Below are 21,263 nucleotides of genomic sequence, written 5' to 3'. Positions count from 1 at the left end.
GTAGATCGTTCTGATAGAATGCTAGAAATGTAAATTCAGCTTCTGAATGACCTGTAAAACCTCTGGAGCCTACTATGAAAGGTAGACCTGTGTTAGTATGGCCAGATGAGCTGTGAGTGTGGCCAGATGTGCCATGTTGGTAACTGAGAGGTGCCTGAGCACCATGGACAGAGACCAACAAAGCCAGGCAGTGTTGATCCATGGAGAAAGAGAGATTGCTCCACCTCTAATCTTCTGGATCAGAGAGCTCAAGAAAACTGTTACTGCCGAGATCCTTGACCAGCAGTTTTTCCAAGTAGGAGTCTTTTTCACAGATTTCCTAAAGTCTGGTTCATCTCTGTTAAGGTTTGTCTCTTCAGTCATGATTGGCCTTTCTTTCTCCATGCTGCTGACGCTTCTCAAAAGGCTACCTCTTAGTTTGGTTTTCCATTTGTACTTAGATGCAGAGCCATCTCCCTGTAATAATACTCTTTATAAATAAATAAAAAAATATTTTAAAATCATACTTACTTTATTTTGGAGATAGCCACACTCTTCATGAATTATGGCTGACCAGCATGCAATAGTTTGTAGGATTCTCTGTACAGTAATTTATAAAGTCTCTGTGATGTTCAGATATTGTGTCAAATTCATCCTAAATAAGTCTAAACCTTTAATCTCTGCTTTTCTGTCAAAGTTCTTTTTTTCTTTTTTCTCTTTTTCTCTCCCTATTTCTCTCCCCGTTTCTCCCTAGTCTGGAGTCATAAATTAAACCTTATGACGTAAATTTGTCTAATTTGCCTGTTTTTCCAAGGGAATTGATCAAGTGTGTGTTAATTCTACATTTCAGGGCACCTACAGGAAATATCTCTATTACATAATTCAGCTTTGCCAACATGGGGAGAAATAGTCTTCACAGCTCACCTCCACTTGAACGATTTTCTTAGAGTGAAAACCTGTTAAAAATGAACCACATGGATTCATACTGAAAACAAGATCCAAAATTAACACAGTTTATTTGCAAAATTAAAAATTATATGAATGTAATGTGATTTCTGCAAAAAATATTTTAAATAATATCTTTCAAAATTGTTACAACTTCCTAATGAAGAGGGAATTTTTGTACTTCACAGAATCACAGAATGGCCAGGGTTGGAAGGGATCCTCAAGGATCATGAATCTCCAACCTCCCTGCCATAGGCAGGGCCGCCAACCTCCACATTCAATATTAAATCAGGCTGCTTAGGGCCCCATCCAATCTGGCCTTGAACACCTCCAAGGATGGGGCATCCACAACCTCTTTGGGCAGCCTGTTCCAGCACCTCACTGCTCTCTCTGTAAAGAACTCCCCCCTGACATCCAACCTAAATCTGTCCTCCCTTAACTTAAAACCACTTCCTTTATAATCTCTGGTGTAAAACAAATGCTTAAGAAATGCAAGTCAGAGAACATATTAAAGAACTAGCAGAGGTGACTTCTCTAGGAATGATGCAACTGTTCCATAGTGTGTGTTTCAGAAATTTTTGAATTTGAAAATGAAATTTTTTATAGTTGACTCAACCAGCTTTTATTGATCTCTTCCCAATATGGCTGATAAATAGGCAACTGCTTCAGTATTCCATGGTGAATCTTGTAGATTTATATCTCACACAGAGATGTCATTTCACTTCACTTATGTTGTTATAATAAAAATATGGCTGAAGTTATACAGATTTTGCTTACTCTGTTCTTTTCTGAAGAGGAAAACGAATTAGTTTTTCATAAACTCTTTTGCAAGAATAGAATATTTCTGTGAGTACTATGTAAGTAGTTACAAAGTTTTTGTTTGTTTTCATTTTTATTAGTAAAGTATTTGTAAAGGAAGAGGTATTCAGTGCTGAACAGTCCTTAAAAGTCTCTTTTTTCTTTTTTTTCATCTTCTCTCATTTTTCCTATGCTCATTTTTGTTAGCACAGGATCATACTGTTCTCTTCTGTGCTGTCTTATTCTGCTTAGGCACACCCTTTTCTGTTGCTCTTGGATCAGAACTGTCTTTTACATCTCTTGCTCAAGTGAACACAAGCATAGAACTGTAATTTCAGAGATCTTCCTGGTTCATGGTACCAGTGTGTTAAAGAAGAGAAAAAAGCAAAACTGATGAGTAGGCGTGTTAACTGTAAGGCAGAAGAGAAGAAACTGTAAGGCTTGAAAGAAGGCATCCAAATTTTATGTTTTATAGTATCTCCTCTTCTACCCTCCCCTCTCCTTTTCTCCTCATGATGTTTTACTGATGAACTGCTGGGCCTGCTTTACAGATAGCTGGACGTGTCTGGGCTTTCAGCATTTTGTTGCTCCCCTCATCACTGTTCTTTGTCACAGATTCAAATTCAAGAAGGGAGCTCTTGAATTAAAGTGTTCTACATTGCCACTGAAAGCCTTTAAGCAAAGATGCTCTTTGATGCCTTCATATTATTAAAATCTGTTTTAAAATACTATTAAAATACTTTCTACACTTCTGGACTCACAGCTTAATGTACAGAAAAAAACTGTCATCAACTGAAGGAGTGAAAAAACCCAGTCACCTAAAGAGAATGAATTCACAATATTTTTTTTTAATTTTTTTTTTTTTTTTTTAAAGAAATTGAAAGAAAGCAAACTGAAGTGTCTCTGTCCAAACCAAAATTATAGGTTTTGAACTGTGTGCAAGAAATAACCATTTGAGTGCCTGGAGCTCTGGCAGACTCAAAACCTTGTTTGTTGGGGAATGGCACTGAATGGCACTGCCTCCTCCTGTGAGAACTGTCTATTAAAGAAGTTTGAGATGGTTGATGGAGACAATCTGGAAACACAACAGCTGATGCCGCAGATCATATACATGACCTATTAGTTTTCACTGGTGACCAAGACTGTAGATGGACAACCCTTCCTGATTCTTTCTGATCCTCACTGTAAATTAGTTGGCTTATAGTCTAGATTTTTGTAACTGAAAGTGCTTTTTCCCCCGCCTTTATTAAAACATAGACATTCAAAAACTTGAAAGCAGAATAATTTTATTTTATCTTAATTCATGGAGGTAACGCTATTTAATTTTCCATAGGATTGGCCTTTGCTGCTCTCTCTTCAGTCCATCCAGTTTTTGGTTTATATGGTTCATTCTTCCCTGCCATTATATATGCCATATTTGGAATGGGACGTCATGTTGCAACAGGTGAGTGTCTTTCTGCTCTAAACATTTTCAGAAGTATGAAACTGGAAAAAAAAGTGTTATCAATGGAGGGAATATTCTCTAAAAACTAAACAGAAATTAAATGTTTTTGTGCTTCCTTTTACAAATTTCTTCCCCCAGTTTAAGTACTTTAAAAAGCCCATTAAGGATACACTCGAGGTAATTCTGTCACTGTAACTTTATATTACGCTTACACTTCTTTTGTAAATGTCATTTACTAAGGGATTTTGGATTTGAATCCCTAAACTCTTTTTTTTCCCCCAATTTTTAAGATTTTATTATTATTCTGTAATTTTTAAGATTTTAAAATCTTAATCAATTAGAATCTGCTTCAAGATAAGATTTTAACAAAAAGTTCAGCAAAGAAGATATATGCAAACAGCAGCTAAAAAGGCTCTGTTCACAACTGCTATATAATTCTCCATATCCATCATTGAAATTCTTTTTCTACCAGCAATTTCTGTAAGATTAATGGTGTTCTGTGTACATATACAGACAACAAGAATGATGTTTGTTAGTGGAGTCTGTTATGTCAGTGTCAAGATCAGTCACTTGAATAACAAATCCCTTTTTCTTGGGCCAGAAATCATCTTTTTCTTGATTACTCTTGATATAATTGATGATTGTCTGAAGGCAGTTTCTGCTGTGATATAATATCAAATGTAGAGTCCTACATAAACTGTCCTCAAGTTCAGTCTTATTAGATAAAAAAATTAAATATTAAATATTAAAAAAATTAATATTAAAATGTTATAAACCCAGGTAATATATGTCATGTCATAAAAAAAAAAAAAAAAGTTATCCTCCAAAAGTTCCTTCATGCCTCAACATGACAGGAAAATTAACATTTCTGTCATAGGAAAGAATTTAGTACTTAAAAAATGGAAAAATTGACTAAATAAAGTAAGCAGGAAAGCCATGAAAAGTGGTAGGTGAAACATATGTAGGAAGATTGGAAAGCCAAAAAGAGAAATTTGAAGTATGCCATGGAGAGGAAGATCAAGTGGATGCCTGAAAATTCCCTAAGTGCATCAAAATCGGTAGGCTACGAAGGAAACTGGTGGGAACGGCTTTCTGAGGAAAGTGAAGCCAGTGCATTCTGTGACAAGGCCACAAGATTTTTGAGTTACCACTCCGATTTCATTTACCAAAAAGGCTCTGTAGTGAATCCTGGTACCTGCAAACCTGACCTTCACCCTGATTTTTACAGACTAGGGTAAAACTATAAGATCACTGAAAGTTACGTGTAATCAATGTCTGTATGAAAGGTGTTAGTGTGACTTCTGTACAGGAAAATCCCATCTCACTAAAGTCATTGAATTCTATAGAAGTGCCAGTAAGCAAATGGCAAAAGGAAGTACTTTCAATATAAGATATCAAAATGGTCAAACAGTTACTGATAAGGTTGCACAGCAAAGGTTATTTAAAAAAGTGAAGTTGCCCTTGTGATAGAAGAAAGTTCTTTTATTAATGATTAGCTAGTTGTAGGATAAGAAGCATAAAACAGGACTCAGTGGTGATTTTTCAGGATGGTGGAGTCCCTTGTGGGTGCCCAAAGAATTGTGCTGGGAAGTTTGATAAATAGGGGTATACCCAAGATGAGGGTAGAACTGTACTTATCACATCTTGCTATAGTAGAAGTATGGATAGCTCAATGAAACTCATAAGGGATCACTTTAGAAGAAAGTATAGATTAAAAGATATACCACAGCAGATGCTAAACTTCTGGAACCTGCTCCCAGAGGACATTGCAGAGGCAGAAAGTACTATCAAGTTCAAACAGAGATTCAACACATTTGTGAATGCTAGTCCATAAAAAAATATCTAAAATACTTGCTAACATCCCTGGTGCAACAGCTACAGGATGCTGAGGATTATGTAGGGAATGGTCTGCAGAAAGTGTCCAGGCTTGTGTGCGTTGCCTAAGTAATGCCTCTGACTGTCACAGCTGGAGGCAGAATGTCGAGCTAACTGGATCGTTGGTCTGACATAGTAGGGCATTTGTTAGACTCTTAGAGCTTTCATGATTTATTTGTCCTTTTAAATATTGAATTATGATCTTTCTTTATCTTTAATGAAATGTTTCATTAACCTTGCTTTGCCCTTCTGAGCAATTTTTTATTTCCTTGCCTGTCTCCATTTATTGGAGTGCAGATTATTTGTTGAGTTCTTGAATCAGCAAACTATATTGGACTAGGTCCTATGTATATAGCATGATTTAATTATCCTAGAAATTTGAATGGTGAACATTTGTGACTATTGGGAAAAGAACATTTCATCACACATATACCCAAAAACATTTATGTTAACTTCAAATCACTGTGAATTGTCATGTTGCAAACTCTTTTGTTAATGTGTCTACATGACTGTGCATTAATATAGACACAAATGCATTCAATTTGAATGTATAAATGGTATCTTACATGAAAAAATTGCCATTAAAACTACTTCAGAAATTCTTAAGAGTGTCCAAAAGGATACTTCCACTCAAAATGGTCAAGTTTTTAAAAAGAGGCCATTAGTGATTTGTATGGGTATAGAATCATTGGTAGCTAATCTGTGGCTTTTTTTTTTATAGGAACTTTTGCCTTAACTTCCTTAATATCTGCCAATGCAGTTGAACGTCTTGTTCCTTCCATTGGCAGTAATTTCACTGCAAATAATAATTCAGGAATCTTGGGCCTGTCAGAGTTTGAAATGCAGAGAATTGGAGTTGCAACAGCAGTTTCATTTCTTGGAGGAATCATTCAGGTAGGTAGTGAACACATACACTCTGTGTTGCTGCTGCTCAGCATTTGTGACAGCTATGGCATTTGTAATATTTTTTTTCACTTCTCTTGGAAAAACTGACCCTGGGTCTGGTCTGATATTCATGAATGATGAAACGTGTAAGAATCTGGTGTAAGAATCTGTTGCTCCTTGGTTGAGATGTCGTAATAGTCTGTGTGCACGCTCATGAAATGTTGCAATATGAAGTAAAACCACATTCAGTCAGTTCTAATATAATGTTCAGTCACTGTTGGTGCTCCCTTTCCTTTACCTTCAGAAACAAAACATGAATCAGCTCTCTGGTAAGTTGACATGTTCCTGAGTTTTTCTGTTGCTCTTGTCTTGAAGAGAAATACTATACAGTATTCAATAATTAAAAGCATTAAGGAAAGCATCTTTACATTCTCTTTAGAGTTCGCACACCCACTGTTTAAGCATAATAAATTAGTAAAACAGATGTCTTCAAATAATTCTCCAAAGCTTATACAAATGATCTCAATGATCTTTTTAATTTTTTTCTCTTTTCCTATTCTGACCACAAACACTGAATTTCTTTATCCATTGCCAATTGCTCAGGTCTTCGAAGAGGGCTTCTACTTTTCCTTGTTAGTATTTAAATGGAAGAAATGTTTCAGCCCTTGACATTGCAACACTTCCTGGTACCCATCCTCTGAAAGAAACATGGATCCCTGTGCTTGGTGCTTTGGGTCCATCCACCATGTAAAGGACGAGCCAAAATGCCCAGAAATGGCATGTCCAGTGTCTTGGCACTTGGCAGGAACTGGGGCATGTACTTATGCTACTTAGTAGGAGGTATCAAGAAGTGTGTTCACTTCTGCTGTGCTGTTGCTGTTTCGATTCTTTTACTGCTTACTTAAATATGCAATATAAGGGAAAACCCAGAGGCAGCATAACAGAGTAGACCTAGTTCTGATCACATCACACAGGTTGCCAAGCAGATGTGGGGTCTCCTCCTTGGAGACCTTCAGAAGCCACCTGGCTTGGGCCTCCTGCTCTGCATTTCCCTGCTGGAGCTGGGGTGGGCCAGATGGCCAAGAGAGCCCTTCCAGTCTCAGCCATCCTGATGTTCTGGTGTTTTTGTGCTTGGCTTCTGTATGTGTCTGCTTGTGCCAGTGAGTGTATCACACCACTGCATTTTGTGCAGAACACTTGTAACAGAAAAAGGTCCTTTGAGCATACACACTTGGGAGTGCAATGCTCAGAGCCTGACAATCTCTTACATCATCCCTTCTTGTGTGTTAGAGGCCAAAATGCCTACAGCAGGATGCTGGTGACTGCATTTGATCTAAGTTCAAAATCCAGTGCAGAAAATTGTTCTTAGCAAAATCCCATTAGGTGTGTAAATCCACTTCCATTTTCTCTTTCATTCTGAAAAGTACCGCCTTTGCATATGCCTTAAACTGTCCCAGGTGACTTATCTCAGCCTCTGCCCTGTTCAAGCTGGACTGCAACGAGAACTAGAAAATCCTCTGTATGGGTCTTCAGAATGTGTCTGGCAGGGAGCTGAGCCAAGTACATGGGCTTCTCTCCGAGGTCAGTAAGGCTACATTTATTACAATCCTGCTAATAAAGTTGGTGCTTGTGCTGCCACTAATGCTTCACGCAAGCAAAATGATCAGAGCATCTGCCTGGGACACAGAGAAAAGATTACAATGCTTATTTTCCATATCCCAGAGGATACTCATCAGTGAAATTTGGGTGGAAGTCCAGATCAAGATTGTGAATAAATTTTGCCATCATCTTAGGTCAGTTTTTTTCACCTCGATTCCAGTCTTCTGGCTAGCAGTTGCTGCAATTACTGGATAAAGAGACAGGGAAAATCTTGTTGTAATTGAGAGCTGTGACAGTGATCTGTTTCTTTTCATCAGACTAAATTAGAAGTTAATGGATAGCTTGGAATAAGATATGGCATTCTGAGATAAAAATATGATGTATTTTGGGGAAACAGATTTCCATTAAAGGCGTCCTGAATTACAAAAATTCATCGAATTGTCAGGGCATTTGGGATGATACTTCTCTGGGAAAGGAGTAGACCTTAGTTTTGGTGTCTGCCCATAAACATGTTTCTTTATACCAAAACACAGTGTTCTAATCACAAAATCACACACACACACAAAAAAAAAAAAAAAAAAGGGATGAAGTGTCTCTCTCCTAAACAGCTGATTCCCTCTGAGAAAGAACAGGCAGAGACCTGAATCGATTTGGCTAGAAAAGGAGTTTGATACTGTTTTTCCAGTAGCCTGGCTAAGCACTTTAAGCACATTCCCTGTGGCTGACTTCATTTTCTTAGCCTAGGAACCAAATGATCTGAAGGAGAACCACCACGTCTTACTCTGAGTAGAGCTCAAAACAAAACAAAACAAAACAAAACAAAAACGAGCAAAAACCCAGCACCTTCCAGACCATGGAGTTTGAGGGTTTTAAGGTTTGTTCTCCAAAAGTGAGTTCATGCAACAGGTAACCATTATCAGACTCAATTACTTTGGACAGAAAGTTTGAAATTAGTCATTTCCAAAGAGCCTGTTACGTGATAAAAAGTTTTTACTGTCCATAAAGTTAAATTGACTACACAGTGAAAGTGGAATTCCAACTATAATAAACTGAGTTCGTTGTCATGGAAAGTAAGTATTGAAAGCGGACATGAACTAAAAGGACTTGAATTAATGAACATAGAGGGGTTTGGTTTTTTGCAATTACTCATTTCTCTCTGGCTAACTCTCTATCCTCTTCTTGTAGTTATCAGGTTCAAATTATGAAACAGTAAAGATAGCTACAAGAAAAAGTTCCTTTTTCCTGATCATTCTCCCAGTCCCACATTCAGTTTTAATACTTTTCTAGAATTTTTCTTTTATTGTTGTTTGTTTGTTTGTTTGTTTAGTAATCCTGTCTTCCACCACTTCTGTTGTTTACTTGTACTATAATTTTATAAAGTTTGTTGAAACAAGATGCATAACTGTTCAAACATCTCTGATCTTCTGTAAACAAGAATGTTGGCCCATCTTCTGAAGAAAAATCTGTAGCTCCTTTTCTGAATACCTGCAAAACTAGAAACAATGTATAAAGCTGATGCAACTCAAAATACTGGACTGACCATACATGTATTTGAAATCTGTGTATGTGTGGGGCCAGTGTGATATCAGGAAGCTTAGGATCTCCCAGAGGAGTGGAAAAGCTGTCGGATGAAGACACCAATGTTACAGTGGCTTGGGACAGAGTAGATCTCCAGAGAATTATGCAGTGTTCAGCATAAGGCTTATATCTCTGTAGTTTCAGCACCTAATACATTTGGCAGCTATTGACATTACTGACTTTGGGAATCATATTATGGACAAGCTAGTATTGACTAGGTGGTCCGTCAAATATCAGAGGAACAGGAGTCTTAGCATCAGCCTTACTGGAATGATTTTTAACACTGTTTGCTTTTCTCATGTATTTGACCAGGGTAGTAAGCAGTGTATGAAAACAGTTTCTTCAAGTCTGCTTTCTTTACTAAGTTTAATGTTAGAGTCTGGTAAACCAGTGATGTGAATGAGATGGTGCAGGTGGTTCAGTGGTCCCATTGTAAGCTGCATTCATCCTTCAAAGGACTTTTGCTTTCAATCCTCATTTACCTTACAGTTTATTAAAAGGAGCCCATCTCACTGCTCTGTCACCTGCAAGCTGCACATTTTCACCCTTGCTAATGCACATACCCTTGCTCTCCAGGTAGCAATGTTCATGCTGCAGCTGGGCCATGCCACCTTCTTGTTAACAGAACCAGTGATCAGTGCAATGACCACAGGAGCTGCGACGCACGTTGTGACTTCACAAGTCAAGTACTTGCTGGGAATGAAAATGCCGTACATATCAGGACCGCTAGGATTTTTTCATGTGAGTCCAGTAAAAGAGATGGGTTATTTCATTAGCTTGACATTTTCTTAAATCATGATACATTTAAAAAAAATTATATATGTGTGAAGAATTTGTGATGTATGTGTGAGAAAGAACTGATGTAATACCAAAATCTTCATTTTACTATTTCTTTTTGTAGAAACAGATTAGGAAAACTTGATGAAGAATTAGCAAGACTGGGTCTTATTTTGAAAAGATAAGGAAACTACATTTTCAGTATGTGTGTATTACAGCATCAGTAATTCTCTTCATTATCTTTAGCAATGAGACATTCATCATCTACTAAAATATTTGTTAATTCTTCAAAAGCTTTTTCATAAATACTTCTTAATGTAAGCAGCCATCTGTTTTTTCTTTCTTTCTTTCTTTCTTTCTTTCTTTCTTTCTTTCTTTCTTTCTTTCTTTCTTTCTTTCTTTCTTTCTTTCTTTCTTTCTTTCTTTCTTTCTTTCTTTCTTTCTTTCTTTCTTTCTTTCTTTCTTTCTTTCTTTCTTTCTTTCTTTCTTTCTTTCTTTCTTTCTTTCTTTCTTTCTTTCTTTCTTTCTTTCTTTCTTTCTTTCTTTCTTTCTTTCTTTCTTTCTTTCTTTCTTTCTTTCTTTCTTTCTTTCTTTCTTTCTTTCTTTCTTTCTTTCTTTCTTTCTTTCTTTCTTTCTTTCTTTCTTTCTTTCTTTCTTTCTTTCTTTTTTTAAGTAGGTTTTCCAAGGAGGCTGTACTTACATATGGGCATATTAGTATCTTGTAGAATTGACAGTGTTAAGTACAACAGCCAGGAAATAATCAAAACACACATTATGAGCAATAATAAAGAACAGCAGTGATAGAAGGAAATGTTTCCATGTTGGTGTGTTGATGATATCATAAATGATGTAATACAAATGCTTTGAAAGAAATCTGTTCCCTTATCCCTTGTATATTTTAATGCATATGAAAAAGTTCTTTGCCTTTCACTTCAGTTTTGAAATCAACCCTCTTTGAGCATTTTCCAGAATAAAAAATCTTGATAGGTTTTTTTTTAAGGTTTTCAATTGCTCTGTAGAATTGCATAAAAACAAATAAATAAACAAAAAACCCTCTGTACAATTTAAAATAATAACAAACAAGGAAGCCTCTACATTTAGAAAGAACAATTTTACCATACATATACTTCAGAATGTTGCTGGTGTCTGTTTAGACTTGTGGATTGCTTCAAGATACTCCAATATTTCAGTCCCCAGCGGTGAATTTGACACTGTGTCTCTTGATATGTTTTTTGCTCCAAATTCATGAAACAAGGGAGTAGGTTTTTGCTTACTTTTTGTTTTCTTTCTTCAAACCACCTCCCACCCACAAATCCCATTGTTATGTTTTAGACAGCCTTTGGGTTGAGAAAGCAAGAATAAGGATGTTTAATAAAGTGTAACAGGAGGGTTGAAAGTAGAGCAAGCCATTGAAATGTGTTCTTTTACAGCAAGTGAGATCACAATTAAATATGTAAAAATGAGCTTTGTGTATGGAGAATGAATATATTACATCTGCATCAAGCATGTGGGATTTTTGTGTTTACACATAGCTTGTGAATGTATTACATTTCATTTTCCCTGTGTATGGTTTGTAACACTGCAACTATGCTGCACGTTGCAGAATCAGTGGAGATTTTACAAATGGCAATGGCTGGATGAAGGTGAGAAGGAAAATGATGAGGGAGGGCTGCATGTGAAATCTGATGTTCACAAGGGGCAATGAGAAAACTATCATTAAGTTTTACTGAAAACAGAAAGCCATATCTGCATTTACCCTTTATCCTTCCACAAGTTTCTGTGGAATGCAGCACTAAAAAGTGAACTCCTGCAATGTAAGAAGCCTACTTTGCAAAATTGGATCTTTTGTGGTTACGTTGCAAGTTGGTTGCAAAATCCTTGTGGTTGTGCTGCAAGTTGGCCGAGAAAGTCTTCATGTTCACACTATTCCACTACCAGTCTTTTGCCTTTCTTCTCTTATTCTTTTTCTATTCTTTCCCTGTCCAGCTCACAGTAGTTGCCTGCATGATTTTCCCATACAATGTGTTGTATTTCTTAAAAATAATAATAATAATACAAAAGAGGCATTTTTTAAAATGTAACAAGGTCACCTACTCTCAGACAGAACCAGGCATTTTAACACAAGTGTTGCTTTTCTTTTTCTTATTTTATTTGCTTCAGTTTCCATACTCATTTTTAAAGCTAATCCTTTGGATTTTCACATATGCAGTTTAAAAAAAAAAAAAGTCAGGATTTCATTAATCTACCAGAATGCACATTCCTTCTTGAGTATAAACCATGACAGTGTGCACTATTACCATTTAATATTATGTGAAAATTGGGTGAAATTCAAAGCAGTTAATTTCCCACGAGAACAGAGACATTATATGTGTATATATGTGAACAAAGTTATAAAGTTGCTTTTTTTTACTTATTTTCAAATTTACATCAAGTCACTCATCTAACTGCATCGCTTCAATTAAAATTCTTTGCATGAAAATAAAAATAAAAATAAAAATAAAAATAAAAATAAAAATAAAAATAAAAATAAAAATAAAAATAAAAATAAAAATAAAAATAAAAATAAAAATAAAAATAAAGAGACAATCAACTAAATATATTACTGTATTGTAAAAATTTTGTTAGCTATATAATGACACAAAATATTCTCTACATTGCAATATCACACTAAATTCTACTACAGATTCTAAATTACTTCAATGTTTGTGTCATTAAGATGTATAAAATACTGAATTCCTAGTGATTTTTGTGATGAAAACATCTGCAAGTATTTCTTCTGAATCAGATTACAATTGTAACTCGAGTTTTAGGTGCTTATATTTAGCGCTCACACTTTTATGTTGGATGAGCACAGGAATCTAACGGACAGTATGAAATCTGAACTGAAGAGTGCAGATTGATGGCTTTAGTACACATTAACCACATGCAGGTTTTTCCTCTGAAGAAATAGTGAGTGGTCTGTGAAATGTTCTGCTTGCTTCACTGATATCATCGTGAAGTGTGTTTTTAGGGCTTCAGGGAACAATTACCAGGGAATAGTCAGTGGTAGCTCTGGAGTCTGATGTGGTAATTGATGTAATATTTATACATATTACTGCCAGATTTGTTTCAGTTTATTACAGACACTGATATTTCTGATATCTTTTTTAGAAATGCCACATTTTGGGGATATGGCTGTTTGTTGTTAGCTCTGAAGTATTGATTTTTTTTATTCGCTGATGTAGAGTACATATTGAAGGGTAGGGCTTAGAGAGCAACATCAAATAATACTGCAAGCTGTTCAAGTAAAATGTTTGTGGAAGTCTGATAAAGGTATGAAAAAACTTTACATTAACTCAAGAGTGATGCATCCCAACGAAGAGGAAGTCAGGCAAAAATGCCAGAATGCTTGAATGGATGTACAAGAAGATCCTGGCCACACTTAACACAAAAAAGAAACCTACAGAGGATATAAGCAAGGACAGTTAACCTTGGTGGAATACGGAGACATTGCCTGAGCAGTCAGTGATCGAGTAGGGAAGGTTAAAGCCCAGATGCAATTGAATCTGGATAGGGAAGTCAGAGGCACCAAGAATGGCTGACACACGAGTATATTAGTGACAAAAAGAAGACTAAGGGAAATGTGGTCCCTATGTTGAATGAAAAGGGAGACCTTGTTACTGTGGGCAGTGAAAAGGCCAAGCTACTGAATGCATTCTTTGCCTCAGTCTTTACCAGTAATTCAGGCCTTTAGAAATCCCATGTCCCCGAGGCCAGCCTGAAAGACTGGTGCATCGAATATGTAATCTTGGTGGAATAGAATCAGGTCAGAGATTATTTAAGAAAATTGGGCATTTGTAAGTCCATTCGCCCTGTTGGGAGTGCTGAGGGATCTGGCAAATGAGACTGTGAGTCCACTGTATATAATCTTGATGAATGCAAAGGGGAGAAGTGCCTGAAGGCTGGAGGAAAGCAAATGGACTGAGGCCCATGTCAATTGCAGCTGTCCTGGCATTCTGAGATGTTATGAAAGCTCTAGAAGCTTGGGCTAGATATTAATAAAAATAAAAGGAATCTTCCTTTTATTTAATTTGTAAAGAGAGATGTTCTAAAAGCTTGTGCACATTTCTTAGTAATCTTTCATTAAAATTATATTTATTCACCCTGCATTAGATCTCAGTTTTTCTAAGCAAAAAAAATTAAATTAAACAAAAAATACATAGATAGCTAAAGCTGACAAGGCTCATTAGGAAAATAAAAAATAAAAACAAAGCAAACGAACAAAAAAAAAACCCAACGTCACTTTGACAATTAAGAATCATTCTATTTTCTTACCACTTTGTCTTTGATATAGCTCAACCTTCCCTATGATTGTGGGTGCAGTTTGCAATGTAGTTTTTCTAGATTGCCTTCCTTTGTCCTAATTAATCACAGCTTCTGCTGGGTGCCAAGCCAAGGCCTGTGCTCTCTTGACAATGCATGCTTGGAAGACCATGTGTATGCGGATTATTTGCAAGCCACATTAAGACATAGTTCACATTGTCTGATAACAGTGGGGAAATACGTGATTAAAAATTGGGTTGATTACCATATTCATTACATAGGTATATCACGTTATTTAATAAGTTGTTTTTAAAATGTTTTTCAGGGGTTCTGATAAATGTTTGTGCTGGGTTATGCCATTCATCCTTAATCAAAAACCCACGGCCTATATTTCAATGGAGAGGACTTCCCTTTATGAGAAAAACTACATTTCTTCTGTTTTTCTATCACCATTTTTAGAGTTTTTTTTTTATATTTTCAGTTTTTCACCCCTTATAGATTATAAAGATCATCTTAGAAGTAGTAAGAGAGGAAAAATCAGGAAGCCATTAATAATATACTCATGCAAAAAAAGCATAATCTCTTCAGTGAGTGACAGAATCAGAACAGGGGAAAAAATTATCATCACATTGACTGTCTTTCTGCTAGAACAGTGCTCTTTCCCAAGATAATTTATCTATTCTTTTTCCCTTCCTAATATAAATGTATGTATTTAAGCTCCAAACTGTCAAACTTTATTAGCATTATGCATTTATTTGGAAATAGGCTCTGTGAGGCAGAGGATTATTAATATCTACTTTGATAAAATTACAAGTATGACTTTTCATTTATTGTATTGACCTTAGAATCCATAGAATCATGGAATCCTTGAAGTCGGAGGGGACCTTTAAAAACCATCTAGTCCAGCTCCTCTGCAATAAATGGAGAGACATCCACAGCTAGATCAGGTTGCTCAGAGCCTGGTCCACCCTGGTACCTGGGATCTTAGTTGTTGCTAGGAAAAAACAACATTTACTGATATTTTCTTTCAAGCGTAAGTTCCCTGATTTTATTATCCTTCATGCTGTGGTTTTAAGGGAAGTTACTTGTGAAGCAGCCTGAAACTACAGCCTAGATTTTAACTTCTTTTTTCTATACAGTTTATATTTTGGGCTATGCAACAGTTCCTAAAATCTTAATGCAGAATTTAAATGTTTAAGCCTACCTTGCTTTTTCTCCACCTTGCATCTTTATAAAGCATGTGCATTGCTTTCATTTTCATGCTTCTTTGTTCCTCTAAGCAGTGGACTTATTTTGCAGCTTTCAACTTAAAACTAGAGACAGAAACAGAGCAGAGTAGATAGCATTAGTCATTTAAATAGTCAACAGTGCCTACGCACAAAGCATGACAGGCAATTAGTGTGTGCAGCATCTGGACCTGATCAAAACATGCGTCATGGAGCACTGTTAGTGAAATGGCCATGAGCAATCAACAGGGACACTGAATGTATCCTGCTCTGTAGAAAATATTTGGATGGACTCCCCAGAGTGCTGGAGAGGTGGCCCTGAAAAGAGCAATCATCTGGGAAGATTCCTCTTGCTTCCCGTCCCAGCCACTACTGCATCTTTCTTTCCTTTTATTTTTTCTTCCACTCTCTCCTTCTCTTTCCCTTCTTTCTGTCTCTTCAATTCTTTCCTCAGACCTCACATTTGCTATCAGTGTTGGTGGATGTCATGTGCTGTCGGCACAAATAATGCATCTTTGTGCAAATTTCTCTCAATGTTTTTATGCTCAATTCAGTGAATTTAATAAAACAGGGAAGGAAAGGACATATATCAGATTTATTGGAATTTTCTTGCTTCTACAGTCAATAGAAATGTATAAATTATTGATGACAGATCTCTTGGAGTACTGATCCAGCTCACCCAGGTAATTCAGACATTTGAAGTGTAGAAAATACCATACCATGTGACCTGGAATTACGTATTTTCTAATTTGTGAATATAATCTGTTGTTCATCTCAATCACTGCAGATTTATGCCTACGTATTTGAGAATATCAGATCGGTTCAGCTAGAGGCTTTACTTCTCTCCTTGCTGAGCATTGTGGTGCTTGTTCTTGTTAAGGAATTGAATGAGAAATTTAAGAGAAACATAAAAATTGTTCTTCCTATCGATCTAGTTTTGGTAAGTAGGAAGCCAAATATTAGACTTTTTCCTTTATAGAGTTTTTAGTGGCTCAACTAATTCCCTGAAGTTTTCTATGTTTTCTGTAGTTACTCACACCTGCCACTTATTAAATGAATGGCTAATTTTCATGGCTGTATATTAAATGCAATTACAAGAAAGAGTTTGGCTAAATAATTAAGAAAGAAGTGACATATGTTCCCAATTTTTATAATATTTTTATTACTTTTTTGCATAATTACAAGAGCATGAGGTCTAGAATGTTAAACTATAAGAAGCTTAATGTAGAAAATGAAGAGTAACTGATATAACTCCAGGCAAGCATTGTGCTGAGTAGTTCTGACTTAGATATTGCATATCATTTATCTGCAGCAAAGTTAAATACCTAAGCTATTGCTTTCTATGTTTACTTACAGTTTTCCTTTCATATAGCATAGACTAAGTTGAAATTCTCTGTTGTACAGTAAATCTCAACTTTAAGGATTAAACTACGGTAAAATAACCAGCTCTAGGACAGAGGTTTCTGTTTTGTTCTAGACCAGTAAAAGAAAATTTAACAACAATAACAAAAGGCTTATTTCAGAGTGGATCATCGTGAATACTTTTTTTGTTGTTGCTATTGAAAAAAACTGTTTACAAAAGAACCCTTTTTCTTGTATAAAATGCTGGAAAATGACATTCTGGTCTCTGCTCTGTGATCTGTTTGTGTATTGCCCATTAAATAATACTGGATAAAACACAGCAAACCAAGCATGATGTACTACAGCATGTTCCTGTTCTGGGATTTCTGTGGTCAGCTCACAGAAGTATGGGAAATGAGCTTGAACCTCCTCAGGGCCAAACTTTCCAGTCTCTCAGCAAGGTTTATACCTGCTGAAACATAAATTGAGAGGTAACCACATCTTCTTCTGCTGGGTTGTGTGCTGAAGTCGATATTGCCATTTGGGATCAGAGAGCATGAGCTGAACCGCACACTCAGGCGCACCTCAGTTATGGTAACAGTTTTGAATTACTTTAAACTGTGAATGGCAGTGGTTTGAGCCATGTGCTGCACAGGGGCAGTTTGATGAAGACTGGCAAGTGGCTTTTCAGATTGATTTTATTACCAGCGAGCATCTAAATTCCTCTGTCATAGTCTTTCCTCAGACATGCTTTCTAAAACTGTTATTGTGTCCAGATCATTTCTTTTGCCTCACTTCCAGATTTACTATAATTTTAGTTATAATACTTCCCTGTCTTACTGGATTAGTGTAAAGACACATGCATGAACACTGTCATATTCTCAGCTCTGGTGGTAACATGGACTATGTGAAAACCTGAAAGCAATAGAAAAGTAATGTATTTTTTCTATATTGAATCAAATAGATAATTGCTACATCCATTGCCTGCTGCTATGCCGATATGGAATACGTCTACGGGCTAGAAGTTGTGGGGCATATTCCTCAAGGGTAATATGGTTTTTATTAGTTTGTGGCTTCTCAATATGCTTAGATCTATGAACAGCTTGTGAGGTGGTCAGAGTAGTTTTTTGGAGTAAGAAATAGCAAAATCTATCATTTTCATTCATGACCTTCTCGAATACTCTCTCACAATTCAATCTCACACTAACAAGGAGTATTGATGTAGTCTTAAAAATGCAGACTTTTTTGTACATTTTCATAGGTATCTCATTACTTTATGCAGTAAGGTAGCTACTGTATACCTGATGATGGCTAATGGATGTATGTCAGGAGGGCAATCTACTAGATTACTGCTACCTGTGTTTTGTGTAAGAGAGGACTGCAGTGAGATAAGCCTGTAGATTGCACCAGTGAGTTCTTCTCTACTCATTTATACAGTAATTTTAGAAAATGTGGTTTCTGAAGAGAAGGATTTAGCTATAGAAGAGCATTCTGACTATGGGCAGTGATACATTTTCCTCCATGAGTTTGAAAAGAAGGAAAAAGATATTCAGTATAATTAGCTGTGAAAACAATTAGATTAGGTGTTAGGGAGAATGTTCATACTCCAAGGGCTGGTAAGGAACAGCACAGCTGTTCTATAATCTCCCTCTTGGAGATTGTGGGGTTTCCCTAAGTTTCACAGGGCAAGCTCTGAATGCATGTGTGGCAGATTGCACTTATGTAAAATAAAGGAAGTTGCTGAGGAAGAAAATTACTTTTAACTCTTTGGGTATGCTATTACAGGCTACGTGTTTCTGAGGCTGAAACAATGTTATTGTACTCCTTCTGATATGCATTATGGGCAGTTAAATTGTACTGATACAGCTTTAATCAGAAGCTTATTTTCTGTCTAACCTCACATACCAAGATTCTTTAGTGTTGAAAAACATAAGCAGAAAGCTGGATCCCTCCCACATATCTTTAGTGCTCGCTCACCTGAGATATCTAACTGCCTTGTCAGTGGAGATCATTAGAAACTTCAGGTGTTCTGAGATCTGAGGGGCATAATTTGCTCTCAGAAGAGTCTGACATCTTTTTGAAGAGTACAGAGATAGTTTGGTGTGATTCGGTTCTTAACTGCGGGGTTTTATAGCATTAGAAAATCGCCATTAGATGGAGTAAGTTTCCATACTGAATGCTGATGATGAGATGCTGAATACTAACACTGTTCCAACTAATCTAAAACATAATAAATGTCTGAAGTATTAAACAAAATTAACCATGCATGCAAAGACTGTTTCTCTTCTATTGTCAAGAATAACAGAAGTATTGAGGCTATCTTTATTTTTTACAGGCTGCCACCACCAAAACTGCCATCCATGAATGTCCTATCTGAGGTAGTCACAGAAGCTTTTGGGGTAGCACTGGTTGGTTATGTAGCATCACTAGCTCTAGCCCAAAGCTCTGCTAAAAGGTTTAATTACACTGTGGATGATAACCAGGTAAAGTTCTTTCTCTTTACCTAAGGAGATCAGAAGGTCAGTAAGCTATAAAACTCATTTACCATTTTGGAGAAGTGTTATGGATGAAAGCCCAGTAAGCATAAATTCTGCATGACATCCTGAGGCCTTCCAATGATTACTGTGGAACTCATATCTAGTCCAAATCAGCTCTGTAGAATATCCTATTTGGATGAGCTACACTTTTTGAGGAAATGCATCCTTCAAGGATAATCTCATAATGCTGCATTTCATGCAGACTGTAGCTAATTTAGGTGTTAATGTGTCTTCCCAGTGTTTCAAGGTGTGACAGCTTCTCTTCTGGCAGCTGAGGTCTTAAAGGCCAGCTAAGATTTTAAACCAGTGATTGATTAAAAGAAAGAAATAAATTAGGTACTTACTGCCCTAGGAAATATCTGATGTTATAAAATAAGATTATTCAATGAAGAAGTCTCATCTGAAATTAAGGTTTATTTATGTAAAAGATGCAGGATGATTTCAGAGAGCACTGCCAAATTTGCAGCCACAGGAGCTCTCTGTTTAGAGTTCCACTCTGCAGTATGCTAGCTTAAATAAAAGTGGGATGATTTCTTCCTGCGCTACCTCACTACTGGTCATGGTGAGTAGGCAACTTCAAGGCAAGTGGGAATCCGTGGAGTCAACAGTTCAAACACTGGTAAGAAACACTCCTAACTGGCAATTAATGCTGTGTGATGAGAATTCTGCTCCCAACTTCCTGTTAAATGATTTGGGATAGGTGACATAATGTTGTATGAAGAGCAGTTGGTTTTGCAGAAGAAGACCTATCTGAACATCCCATCTAGACAGATTGGCCTTGCTACATCAGTGCGTATCTTTTGCAACTCTTGCTACCATTGGAAAATAAGGCAACAATATTCTTATATACTCAGGTGCCTAAAAATTTTTCTGAAATGAATACATTATGCCCTGATTTTCTGTCGGTGCTGAGGAGCAATGTTTTCTAGGGAGCACAGCTTAGTATAAGTTATGCCTTGGGACAATGTGCTGTAGTGCCTAGAGGGCACTAAACTGAGTACAGCAACCTGTGTGTCATATTGTACTTTTGGAAAACTTGTAACTTTTACTGCTTAACTACCGAAATGGTGGAAATTATGTGTATGTCTGCAGAGGATAATGGAGCAAAGAGAAAACCTACATGAAAACAGAGCAGGCAGGGCAACATGGTGGTAAAGCTGCACTGCATTCACGAGCCAGGCACAGTTCTTTGCATGGTGTCGTGTGTGTACAAGGCTATCTGAGGACTTCCATGGTGTTCCTCTCTGGTGCTGTGAAGACTGACCCACCATGATGTGTTTCCCTGGCTAGATATGACATTATATATGTATCAAGCACTTTGGCAGCACCAGTGTCTTTGTCACATTGCCCTCAGGGGATGGATGAGCTCCTCCCAGAGTAGAGCTGGGATACGAGGTGGCTTCCTCGGTGCCTTCTTTCTTCTTCTGTACTAGTTGTTTGTACATACTTGCATTTTGCTTGTGAAAATACATAGAATGCATTTTTAATGAAAGAGAGCGTGCAGATAGTGTTACTATCATACTTCACTTTCACTAATGCATATATGAAAAAAAATCAGTGGCTTTCTTCTTCCAGTAGAGTCATAAGCCAGAAAAAACCTGGACACTGTCCAGATCCCACTACTTGAGCCTCTGGCCTGTTAAAAAGCAGATGTGGATCAAGATGCAGCTATTTGTGCTGAATTTTGTGTTCAAAAACTCAGCAATATCATTTATTCTGTGAAAAAAAATGCATCTCCTGTTTTTGGTGAATCTAGTTCAGTAGTTACTTCAAATTACTTTCAAGTTACTTCTGAGTTGTGTACTGAATTTCTGAATATGTACTGGGAGATGTTTTATTATGTACATATGTTATGGTTTTTTCCTAACAATTATGGCCATCCTCCATCTTGGCTAATATTTTCATTGAAGATACCTTTGTTGGCAAGAAGCATTGAAATGATGCAGCAATAGGAAAAAAAAAAGAAAAGAAACTCAT

The 21,263-nt window shown here is 36.7% G+C and overlaps 2 protein-coding genes across 9 annotated transcripts in view; one reads left to right on the top strand and one right to left on the bottom strand.

The window, feature by feature from the left end:
• Positions 1-21,263, bottom strand: part of RBM12B (RNA binding motif protein 12B) — a 1,112,412-nt gene that overhangs the window by 92,903 nt on the left and 998,246 nt on the right. The gene's annotated exons all lie outside the window — the stretch shown is intronic.
• SLC26A7 (solute carrier family 26 member 7) overlaps positions 1-21,263 on the top strand; it is a 79,153-nt gene that overhangs the window by 28,956 nt on the left and 28,934 nt on the right. For all 8 annotated transcript variants that reach the window (XM_048939616.1, XM_048939614.1, XM_048939615.1 and 5 more), the window contains 6 exons: positions 3,056-3,166; positions 5,763-5,939; positions 9,684-9,844; positions 16,196-16,348; positions 17,714-17,796; positions 19,085-19,232. In XM_048939616.1, coding sequence (XP_048795573.1) covers positions 3,056-3,166; positions 5,763-5,939; positions 9,684-9,844; positions 16,196-16,348; positions 17,714-17,796; positions 19,085-19,232 — 833 coding nt within the window. The remainder of the gene's footprint in view (positions 1-3,055; positions 3,167-5,762; positions 5,940-9,683; positions 9,845-16,195; positions 16,349-17,713; positions 17,797-19,084; positions 19,233-21,263) is intronic.

This window comes from Lagopus muta, chromosome 3, assembly GCF_023343835.1.
Source record: "Lagopus muta isolate bLagMut1 chromosome 3, bLagMut1 primary, whole genome shotgun sequence".
NCBI classification, from domain to species: Eukaryota; Metazoa; Chordata; class Aves; order Galliformes; family Phasianidae; genus Lagopus; species Lagopus muta.
This window is presented reverse-complemented; position numbering and strand designations above follow the sequence as displayed.